Source organism: Artemia franciscana, chromosome 7 (assembly GCF_032884065.1).
Source record: "Artemia franciscana chromosome 7, ASM3288406v1, whole genome shotgun sequence".
NCBI classification, from domain to species: domain Eukaryota; kingdom Metazoa; phylum Arthropoda; class Branchiopoda; order Anostraca; family Artemiidae; genus Artemia; species Artemia franciscana.
Window position 1 is genome coordinate 12,789,962 of NC_088869.1, and position 12,314 is coordinate 12,802,275.

A 12,314-nucleotide genomic window follows, 5' to 3' on the forward strand; every position below is an offset into this window, starting at 1 on the left:
TATATATATATATATATATATATATATATATATATATATATATATATATTATATATATATATATATATATATATATATATATATATATATATATATATATAATAATATATATATATATATATATATATATATATATATATATATATATATATATATATATATATATATATATATATATATATATATATATATATATATATATATATATATATATATATATATATATATATATATATATATATATATATATATATATATATATATATATATATATATATATATATATATATATGTTTTTAACTACGTAAAACTTGCGAATATACAACATTCTTTCCTGTCCCATTGTCTGTGCATATAAATAGATTGTCAGGTTAACCGACTCTTGAACATGCAACATATAATGGTCCATGGGAAAACAATCCGTATTCAGATCTATACCTCATGATTCTAATGATTGCCCTTGAGCTTTGTTGATGGTGATTGCTAATCGACCATTCCCTGTGTCGCCGTCGTCATTTATATATCCCCCTGTGCCCCCCGGTGTCCCCTTTGTAGCTGTGTCCCTGTGTCCCGGTCGCCATTTATATTCCCTGTGTCCCGGTCGTCATTTGTGCCCCGGTGTCCCAGTCTGTGATTTCTCTTTGGGTGTCCCGAGCGTCATTTATATTCCTTGTGTCCCGGTGTCCCGGTCGTCATTTGTGTCCCGGTGTCCCGGTCTGTATATACATTCGTTTTTGAATTGGTCTTTTTTTTAGATTTTAGTTTTTTACCTTTTTTTATTTTGTTTAGTTATACCTCATGATTCTAATGATTGCCCTTGAGCTTTGTTGACGGTGATTGCTAATCGAACATTCCCTGTGTCCCCGTCGTCATTTATATATCCCCCTGTGCCCCCCGGCGTCCCCGTTGTAGTTGTGTCCCTGTGTCCCGGTCGTCATTTATATTCCCTGTGTCCCGGTTGTCATTTGTATCCCGGTGTCCCGGTCTGTATATATATTCGTTTTTTTTTAGTTATATATATATATTATGTTGTGATCTACTGTGTTTCAGTGTGATACCATGAAGATTGATCAGAATCATAGTTACTATTCATGAATCAGTCTCAAATGACTGATTTTTTTTCTAGAAACATTTTAAAATTTTAGGTTACTATTGGCTGAATTTTGTTTTTTACTAGGTTATAGTGAAGGCTGTAACCATGATTTTATCTAATTCTTAATCTGTTACATCAGATACCTTTTCATTTATTTTGAACTCCAGTAAACTTTCTTTTTAGGAAGGTTTGGTCTTCAGTTCTTGAAGAGATTTGAGCACTCATACTGCACACATATTAATTGTTGGAGTTGCGGCAGACCACTGCAAGCACGAAATCCGGTTTTCTGCAATTCGTGTAAAGTAGTTCAGCACCCAAAGAATGGTAGAGATTACTTTGAGATTTTAAATATGCAGAAGATTTTTGGCATTGATGCTAAAGAATTACAGAAGAACTTCAAAGAGCTCCAAAAGCAGTTCCACCCAGATAAACATGCAAGAAGTGAGAAGGTTAGGTTATATTTCGACTCCAGGCAGTTTTTACTGTTGAAATTATATGACAGTGTATAGTGTATGCTGTGTGTGCATTGCAAAAAACATACACTGGGCTAAACTGGTTGAATTATTTTTTCGATATTTATATATATAATATGAGATATATAAGATCCATTAAGTTTAAGATTACCCATCAATATATACGAGCCTGAGAAAATTTGCCTGATTTCCTCGCTGAAAAAGAGGGGAAACACTCCCAAACAGTCAGGGGATCTTGATAAAATTGCACCATCAAATTTAACGGATGAAAGAACCCCAATGTTAAGGTTTCAAGCTCACATCTGCAAAAATGTGGATGTTTTTTTTCCCCCAGAAGAATGGTCACGGATGCATGTTTATTTGTTTGTTGTCTTCCTTAAGGATGGTCGTATCAAACCTAAGGTCCAAGAAGATCGGGAAAGGGCTCATTCAGATGAAAATTACAAGTTCTATTGTCCTTCTTAAGTGACTGAAAAGATTGGAGGGTAACTAACCCGTCTCCCACGTCCTGTTTTTTTTCCAAATGTCGTCCGGTCAAAATTCTGAGATAGGCATTTTCTCACCCTGTTGAAAGGTCCAATAACTATTGCCTTCGGGGATGCCATTATTCCCCACAACCCCCAACGAAAGAGCTGTAAGCTATGAAATTGGCCTCTTCTCTATGTATAGTAATTGCTACTGGGCAGTTTGCAAATATTTTGTGGGAGGAGGAGGGGATGGGTGCGGGGGGCTCCCATGGCAACAATTTTCCATGGGAAGGGAAGTGTCTGCGGGTAAACTTTCCAGGGAAAATGTTACACGGGGGAATTTGCCATAGTTCCTAAGCAAAATCTTTTTCTTTGGTTTACTTATCTTTAGTAACTAAATTTCAATTGTGAAGATGATCCTGAGGATTTGTACAGGGGAAACTTTCAGCAGGGCTGGAATTGTTTTGGGGATTTTTCTGTGATGGGAGATTCTCAGCGGGGGAAATTCCCCATGGTGGAATCTTCCATCTTCCACGAGAGAAGCTTTCCATTGGTGGGAGCAGATTTTCCACGGAGGGGGGATCTCCTGCATGATTTGATTAACTATCACAAATTAATTGAATAACAATTTTTTTTCAAATGAAAGTATACTAACCACAATTTTTCAGGCGAAATCGTCCGTAAGAAATTTTCCTGGGGGAATTTTGATCGAGTTTGGAATTGCTCGTAAGGAATTTCCGAAGGGAGGATTTTACAAGGGAAGAACTTTTCATGGAGAAATTTTTCATTGTAGAAATTTTCCATGGAAAGGAAGGTGGATTTCCCGGAATTATTTGAAAAATACGGCCAGAAAATATATTAAAAAAAGGTGTTTTTTAGCGAAAGTAAGGAGCAACATCAAAACTTCAGACAAACAGAAAGTGTTTTGTATATGATAGGGGCTAGATCTCCTCATTATCCCCTATATACGCTAAAGTTTAAATTGTTGCCCAAATTCAATAAGAACGATTCCTGAAACACATGGGCCGTTTAATTAGAATCAGAACCTATTTTAAAAGTACTAATGTTGTTCTGTTCTTTCAGCAGAGTTTTTATGGCACTTGGTATTAACCAAGTGACATATAGCAATCGCCAATTCTGTCGGTCTGTCGGTCCCGGTTTTGCTACTTTAGGCACTTCCAGGTAAGCTAGGACGATAAAATTTGGCAGGCGTATCAGGGACGGGACAAGCTTCAATTAGAAATAGTCATTTTCCCAATCTGACCATCTGGGGTGGAGTGGGGGGCCAGTTAATTTGGAAAAAATTGAAATATTGAAGTATATTTAACTTACGAACTGTTGATCAGATCTTAATGAAATATGATGTTTGGAAGGATATCGTGTCTCAGAGCTGTTATTTTAAATCCCGACCGGATCTGGTGACATTGGGAGGGGATATGGGAGGGGGAAACCTAAAATCTTGGAAAACACTTAGAGTGGAGGGATCGGGATGAAACTTGGTGGGAAAAATAAGCACAAATCCTAGATTCATGATTGGCATAACCGGAACGGATACGCTCTCTTTGGGGTGGTTGGGGGGGGGGGAATTCTGAATAATTAAAAAAATGAGGTATTTTTAACTTACGAACGGGCGATCGGATCTCAATGAAATTTGATATTTAGAAGGATATGATGCCATAGAGCTTTTATTTTAAATCCCGACCAGATCTGGTGATATTGGGGGGGGGGAGTTGGGGGGGGGAACCTAAAACTTGGAAAAAACTTAGAGTAGAGGGATCGCGATGAAACTTGGTGGGAATATTAAGCACAAGTCCTAGATACATGATTGACATAACCGGAACGGATCCGCTCTCTTTGGGGTAGTTGGGGAGGGGGGGGGGGGGGGTAATTCTGAAAAATTAGAAAAAATGAGGTATTTTTAATTTACGAACGGGTGATCGGATCTCAATGAAATTTGATATTTAGAAGGATATCGTGTCTCAGAGCTCTTATTTTAAACCGGACCGGATCTGGTGACATTGGGGGGGGGGAGTTGGGAGAGGGAAACCTAAAACTTGGAAAACACTTAGAGTAGAGGGATTGTAATGAAACTTGGTGGGAAAAATAAGCACAAGTCCTAGATACATGATTGACATAACTAGAACGGATCTGCTCTCTTTGGGGTACTTGTGGGAGGGGTTAATTCTGAAAAAATTAGAAAAAATGAGGTATTTTTAGCTTACGAGCGGGTGATCGGATCTCAATGAAATTTGATATTTACAAGGATATCGTGTCTCAAAGCTCTTATTTTAAATCCTGACCGGATCTGGTTACATTGGGGGAAGTTTGGCGTGGGGAACCTAAAATCATGGAAAACGCTTAGATTAGAGGAATCGGGATGAAACTTGGTGGGAAAAATAAGAGCAGAAGTCTTACATACGCGATTTGTATAATTGGAACGGATCCGCTCCATTGGGGGGGGGGGCTAATTATGAAAAATAAGAAAAATAACGTATTTTTAACTTACGAAGGAGTGATCAGATCTTCATGAAACTTCATATTTAGAAGGACCTCGTAACTCAGATCTCTTATTTTAAATCTCAACTGGATCAAGCGTAATTGGGGGGGGGGGGGGCAGTTGGGGGACCGGAAATCTTAGAAAATACTTAAAGCGGTGAGATCAGGATAAAACTGGATGGGAAGAATAGAAATCTGTTTAAGATAGGTGACTGACATAACCGGGCTGGATCTGCTCTCTTTGGTGGAATTGGGGAGGGGAAGTAATTTTGACAATTGGGGTATTTGTAACTTACGAAAGGGTGACCAGATCTGAATGAAATTTGGTATTTAGAAGGATCTTGTGCTTTAAAGTTCTAATTTTAAATTCCTACCAGATCCTGTGACATTTGGGGGAGTTGGAGGGGGAAGCCGGAATTCTTAGAAAGCGTGAAAATTGGGGTATTTTATCTTACGAATAGATGATCGGATCTTAATGGAATTTGATTTTTAGAAGGAATTCATGTATCAGAGCTCTTATTTCAAATCCCAACCAGATTTTTGACATTGGGGGAAGTTGGAGGGGGAAATCTTGGAAAAACACTTGGAGTGGAGGAATCGGGATGAAGCTTGGTAGATAGAATAAACAAATGTCCTTGATACGTGATTGACAGAATCGTACTGGATTTGCTCTATTTGGGGGAGTTGGTGGGAGGGGTTCAGATTAAAAGTCAACACAATCCCAACATTAAGCATCATCCCTCTCATCTTTACCTATATGATTGCTGTCTTCCCCGTCTTTCCGTGCACCACTTTTACCTAACCTCTCTATAATTTCTTTCTATGTTACCATAAACCTCCATATCAAACCCTTGCTACAGAATCAACTACTTCTTTGTCATAGGGGCCACTCTGTCTCTTGTCCGTATCTACTCCATCTTCACCATGGTTCAAGTTTTAAAAACTGTCTTTGGTTAAATGCCAAAAGATTGATATTGGTCATTCTTAAACGATTCCTGATATATCCACGGTCAGAATTATTGTAAGATGTCTATTTGTATATACAATATCTTTAGGAAAGGAAACTTGGGACCCATATTAAGCTAAGTTTGACTCTTTCTCTCAACTTTTCTTTTTATTAAATAAAAAAACGAGTTTCTTTAACTGAAAGTAAGGAGTGACATTAAAACTTAAAACGCACAGAAATTACTTCGTATATGAAAGAGGCTGCTTCCTCATCAACGCCCCGCTCTTTACGCTAAAGTTTTACTCTTTCTCTCAATTCTTCTTTTTAAAACAGTAAAAAACTTTAGCGTAAAGAGCGGGGCGTTGATGAGGAAGCAGCCTCTTTCATATACGAAGTAATTTCTGTGCGTTTTAAGTTTTAATGTCGCTCCTTACTTTCAGTTAAAAAAACTCGTTTTTTTTTATTTAATTTCTGAACGTTTTTGAATCAATGCATGTTTTGATTTTGGCTCTCCGCAGAGGAATAATCAAAACCAAATTTTGCATATTTTTTTTTTTTTTGGGGGGGGGGCTAAATGGCTTTCTCATAATTTTGATCGAATGATTTTGAGAAAAAAGAGCGGGGGCGAAGCCTAGTTGCCCTCCGATTTTTTGGTTAATTAAAAAGGCAATTAGAACTTTTAATTTTTTACGAATCTTTTTATTGGTAAAAGATTTACGTAACTTATAAATTAGCTTACGTAAAGAACTTTTCTATTCTCATGTTTTTATTACATATATGAGGGGATTCGCCCCATCGTCAGTACCTCGCTCTTTACACTAAAGCTTAAATTTTATCCCAATTCATTAAGAATGACCCCTGAATCACAAAAGCCGTAGAATAAATAGTTGAAATTACTAAAAATACTTTAGCGTAAAGAGCTAAGTATCATAAGGAGGTGAGCCCCTTATATGGGTAATAATTTCTGTTTGTCTTAAGTTTTATTGCTGTTCCTTACTTCCAGGTGAAAAAGCTTTTTCACATTTATTTTTTAATTTTTTTTTAAAATAATGCTAGTAAATCCTGCTCTCCCTTCATGGAAGTTCTTCTCCCATGACAAATTCTCGAAGGAAAGTTCCCCCAGCATATCCCCCTCTTCTCAACCCCTCCCCCCAACCAAAAAAATCCTCCTGAAAACGCCTGTATACTTCCCAATAACCATTACTATGTGTAAGCACAGGTCAAAGTTTGTAACTTGTTGCCCCTCCCACGGGGACTGTGGGGGATTAAGTCGTCCCCAAAGACATAGTTATAAGGTTTTTCGACTACGCTGAATAAAATGGCTATCTCAGAATTTTGATCCGTTGACTTTGGGAAAATAATTAGCGTGGGAGGGGGCCTAGGTGCCCTCCAATTTTTTTGGTCACTTAAAAAGGGCACTAGAACTTTTCATTTCCGTTAGAATGAGCCCTCTTGTAACATTCTAGGACAACTGGGTCGATACGATCACCCCTAGGGAAAAAAACAACAAAAAACAAAAAAACAAATAAACACGCATCCGTGATCTGCCTTCTGGCAAAAAATACAAAATTCCACATTTTTGTAGATAGGAGCTCGAAACTTCTACAATAGGGTTCTCTGATACGCTGAATCTGATGGTGTGATTTTCGTTAAGATTCTATGACTTTTAGGGGGTGTTTCCCCCTATTTTCTAAAATAACGCAAATTTTTTCAGGCTCGTAACTTTTGATGGGTAAGACTAAACTTGATGAAACTTATATATTTAAAACCAGCATTAAAATGCGATTCTTTTGATATAGCTATTGGTATCAAAATTCCATTTTTTAGAGTTTTGGTTACTATTGAGCCGGGTCGCTCCTTACTACAGTTCGTTACCACGAACTGTTTGAAAACAGTAAAAACTTTAGCGTAAAGAGCAGGGCGTTGATGAGGAAGCAGCCCCTTTCATATACGAAGTAATTTCTGTTCGTTTTAAGTTTTAATGTCCTTACTTACAGTTGAAAAAACTTGTTTTTTTTTTATTTAACTTCTGAACGTTTTTGAATCAATGCATGTTTTGATTTTGGCTCTCCGCAGAGGAATAATTAAAACGAAATTTATATATTTATTTTTTTTTTGGGGTAACTTGCTTTCTCATAGTTTTGGTCGAATGATTTTGAGAAAAAGTGGAGCGGGGGAGGAACCCTAGTTGCCCTCCAGTTTTTTGGTTAATTAAAAAGGTAACTAGAACTTTTAATTTTTTACGAATCTTTTTATTAGTAAAAGATATATGTAACTTATAAATTAGCTTCCGTAAAGAACTTTTTATTCTCATGTTTTTATTACATATATGAGAGGGTTCGCCCCCTCGTCAGTACCTCTCTCTTTATACTAAATCTTAAATTTTGTCCCAACTCATTAAGAATGACCCCTGAGTCACAAAAGTCGTAGAATAAATAGCTGACATTACTAAATATACTTTAGCGTAAAGAGATAGGTATTAGGAGGAGGTGAGCCCCTCATATGGGTGATAATTTCTGTTCGTTTTAAGTTTTAATGCTTCTCCTTACTTCCAGCTGAAAAAACTTTTTCATATTTATTTTTTCATTGTTTTTTTTTTAAATAATGCTAGTAAATCCTGCGCTCCCTTCATGGAAATTTTCTTCCCCCATGACAAATTCCTCAATGGAAAGTTCTCCCAGCATATCCCCCTCTTCTCAACCCCTCCCCAACCAAAAAATCCTCCTGAAAACGCATGTGCACTTCCCAATAACCATTACTATATGTAAGCACTGGTCAAAGTTTGTAACTTGTAGCCCCTCCCACGGGGATAGTTATTAGGTTTTTCGACTATGCTGAATAAAATGGCTATCTCAGAGTTTTGATCCGTTGACTTTGGGAAAATAATTAGCGTGGGAGGGGGCCTAGGTGCCCTCCAATTTTTTTGGTCACTTAAAAAGGGCACTAGAACTTTTTATTTCCGTTGGAATAAGCCCTCTCGCAACATTCTAGGACAACTGGGTCGATACGATCACCCCTGGGGAAAAAAACAACAACAAAAAAACAAACAAACAAATAAACACGCATCCGTGATCTGCCTTCTGGCAAAAATTACAAAATTCCACATTTTTGTAGATAGGAGCTTGAAACTTCTACAGTAGGGTTCTATGGTACGCTGAATCTGATGGTGTAATTGTCGTTAAGATTCTATGACTTTTAGGGGGGTGTTTCCCCCTATTTTTCTAAAATAACGCAAATTTTCTCAGGCTCGTAACTTTTGATGGGTAAGATTAAACTTGATGAAACTTATATATTTAAAATCAGCATTAAAATGCGATTCTTTCGCTCCTTACTACAGTTCGTTACCACGAACTGTTTGATTGTCAGTAATTGCACATTCCAACTAGGTACCATATCATATTGCATCGATCTGATGATTATTCTTGACTACTTTTGCCTTGATTGACTACTTCTTGGTCTTTTTGCCAGTCTTGCAGTGTGTTGTGACAACTGGGTTTCAAACTCTGTGTTACCAAGCTGAGATCAAACCTGCTGCGCAACCACAAGACGCACTAGGCATGATATGTCCATTTGTTTTAAAATATATTCACTTTAAATGGCGCGGCTAATTTATAATTTGACTCTCTTTTGCCTTGTACCGCGTGCATCTTGTCACCCCTTAGAGTATGTTCTTAGCATTTTTGACCATTTTAATTAGAATGGCTTGCGAACATAAAATTTTTGATCCAATACAATGGTGGGCTACTGGGAGGGGGAGGGGAGTCCGTAGCACAAGTCCCCAAATTTTTTTTAAAATTTCTTTTGATCTTTTCTCTTCAAAATAATTATAAAAAACCTTTGAAACAACAGAAACCTTTTCCAAAATTCTCTGATATTCTGTTTTATGCCACATAAAAAAAGTATAGGAGGCTGGGGAGGGAAGGGGCACATTTTTCTTAAGTTTCCACTGTTCATTAGACTATGATATCTTTCTGCAAATTTTTCTGAGAGGTGGTATCACTGCATAGAAAACCTCGCCCATGCTGAAGCTAATAGATTTGTACTTGCAACTTTTGTTAGTCTACAATTTTGCAAGTTTGTTCTGATGATTTTTGCAAAATGTATGTTTTAAATGAGCCTAAGATATATGGGCAGCCCTGCTGATGCTTCGTGCTGCTGTTAAAAACTGGGCCTCTAGAGTAATTCTAGGAGCAATAGAAAGAGCAGAAATTCTGAATTTTCATTGAGTGTTAGTGTAAATTGACACATGTGGGTCTAGGTTGTTACGGTTGATATATATTGTAGGCTGACTTAATTCTTTTTCCAAATTCTTTCAACCATTTCACAAGTTATATATCATTATTGAAGGATTTTAACTGGCCCCTGTAGAAGCCCCTGTAACTTTCTCCTCTAAAAAAAATAAAATCGGGGAGATTCAGCTCTCGCCTCTCCAAATTTTGACTCCTGTTTTACTATACAGACCTTGTTAATACAAACATGGACTCTATGTGAAATTCTAAGCCCTTTAGTTATGTCCAGGTCTTTTCTTCAAAGTGGGCCTACCTGCTTATTTTTGTTTATATTTCAGTGCTAAGAATGCTGTGCTTTAAGGATTTTAATGAAGTTCTATATCTGAGTCTTTTCAGTTCAGAAAAGCTAAATTGTGGTGAAAGACAGTCACCACATCTTTAAATGTATTCATTGAAATTTGTAATATTCATTTTGGTGGAATCAGAAATGTAGTTCAACAATTTAAGTATTGTCTCTTGACAAAACAATCGGTTTAGCAAAAAGAGAAAAATGTTAGATATCAGGGCCATCTTGACAAAGCCGGGAATGAAATTTGGACCGGATTGACATTATGCTGCATCACTAGTGAAAGTTCATATTCGTATGATCGTATGATTATTTTCAGATGTTTATTTCTATGATTAGATGTATAAGATATATTAGATGTATAATAATAAGATGTATTATTTTCAGATGATTATTTGTTACTGCCTGAGTAAGAGTAGTAATTATTATTAACAACATTCGAATCTTCCTCAACAACACATATTCAGCAGGTCAAATAGTTTATCTTTTTAAGCCAAAGAATAAGTCTTCTTATTTTGATTAATTATGAAAAGGAAAAAAAAAGATTCATTGTGTTGAAGGAATAAGAATCCTTTTGAAAACCTAATAGCTATGGCTTTGTTCTATTTTAATTACTTTTTTGCTGACCTTTGGCATAGCCTGAAATCCATTTTGAAAGGGTTCAGCTCATTTTAGCCGATGGTTTCCGTCTAAGAACAGTTCCTTATAAACCTGTTTCATGATGGAAAGGTAATTTTGGCATATTTGCCATCTAAATTTGGGGAAGAGCTTGGAATCCATCAGAATACCCTTCTGGCGTTAGCTCTTTCTTTTCTTTGAAAACTTCTTTTGTGGAAAATTGTTTTCGAAAATTGGTTTCTGTTTATTTGTAATTGATATAGTCTTTTTCATTGGTCAAGAAAATCTATTCGGTTTTTCTCTGTAAAAATTCAGATTTTAGTGTACTATTTATATCTTGGAAAATATTTTTCAAAGGATTTTTAACAATATGCTCTCTTTTGAAAAATCTGGATAAATACAGTATATCTTGATTTAATTTCACACCTCAACTTTCCCCGAAAAATAAAACTCAATGCTATTTTATTTCCTATGGCATTGTTTTTCTCTAAAAAAATCCAGATTTTAGGTTACTATCTATATCTTGAATTTTTTTTCAAACGATTTTTAATAATATGCTCCCTTTTGAAAAATCTGGATAAATATAGTATTTTTTGATTTAATTTCACCTTAATTTTCCCCGAAAAATAAAACTTAATACTCTTTTCTATCCCTAAGACATTGTATCTATGCTATTTTTACAGCTTGAATGTGCTTATTCCGTTTTGATTTAAATCAAACAGTTCGTGGTAACGAACTGTAGTAAGGAGCGACCCGGCTCAATAGTAAACCAAACTCTAAAAAACGGGGAAAAACACCCCCTAAAAGTCATAAAATATCAACGAAAATTACACCATCGCATTCAGCGTATCAGAGAACCCTATAGCAAAAATTTCAAGCTCCTATCTACAAAAATGTGGAATTTCGTATTTTTTGCCAGAAGACAGATCACGGGTGCGTGTTTATATGTTTTTCTTTCCCAGGGGTCATCGTATCGACCAAGTGGTCCTAGAATGTTGCAAGAGGGCTCATTCTAACGGTAAAGAAAAGTTCTAGTGCCCTTTTTAAGTGACCGAAAAAATTGGAGGGCACCTAGGCCCCCTGCCACACTAATTTTTTTCCCAAACTCAACGGATCAAAATTTTGAGATAGCCATTTTGTTCCGCATAGTCGAAAGCCATAATAACTATGTCTTTGGGGATGCCTTACTCCCCCACAGTTACTGAGGGAGGGGCTGCAAGTTACAAACTTTGACCAGTGTTTACATCCAGTAATGGTTATTGGGAAGTGTACAGACGTTTTCAGGGGGATTTTTTTGGTTTGGGATTGGGGTTGAGGGGAGGGGGCTATGTGGGAGGATCTTTCCTTGGAGAAATATGTCATGGGGGAAGAGAAATTCATATATATTCAGATTTTCTAGCATTACTATAAAAAAAACAATGAAAAAATAAACATGGAAAAGTTTTTTTTTCAATTGAAAGTAAGGAGTAGCATTAAAACTTAAAACGAACAGAGATTATTACGCATATGAGGGGTTCTAAAAATACTCTAGCATAAAGAGCGAGGTATTTAGGAGGAGATAAATATCTCGCTCTTTATGCTAAAGTATTTTTAGTAATCTCAACTATTTTATTCTACGGCCTTCCTGATTCAGGGGTCATTCTTAA

At 36.4% G+C, this 12,314-nt stretch overlaps 1 protein-coding gene across 3 annotated transcripts in view; it reads left to right on the top strand.

Moving 5' to 3' along the window:
- Positions 1 to 12,314, top strand: part of LOC136028860 (iron-sulfur cluster co-chaperone protein HscB-like) — a 134,355-nt gene that overhangs the window by 91,831 nt on the left and 30,210 nt on the right. For all 3 annotated transcript variants that reach the window (XM_065706799.1, XM_065706801.1, XM_065706800.1), the window contains exon 2: positions 1,277 to 1,542. In XM_065706799.1, the coding sequence (XP_065562871.1) occupies positions 1,277 to 1,542 (266 nt within the window). The remainder of the gene's footprint in view (positions 1 to 1,276; positions 1,543 to 12,314) is intronic.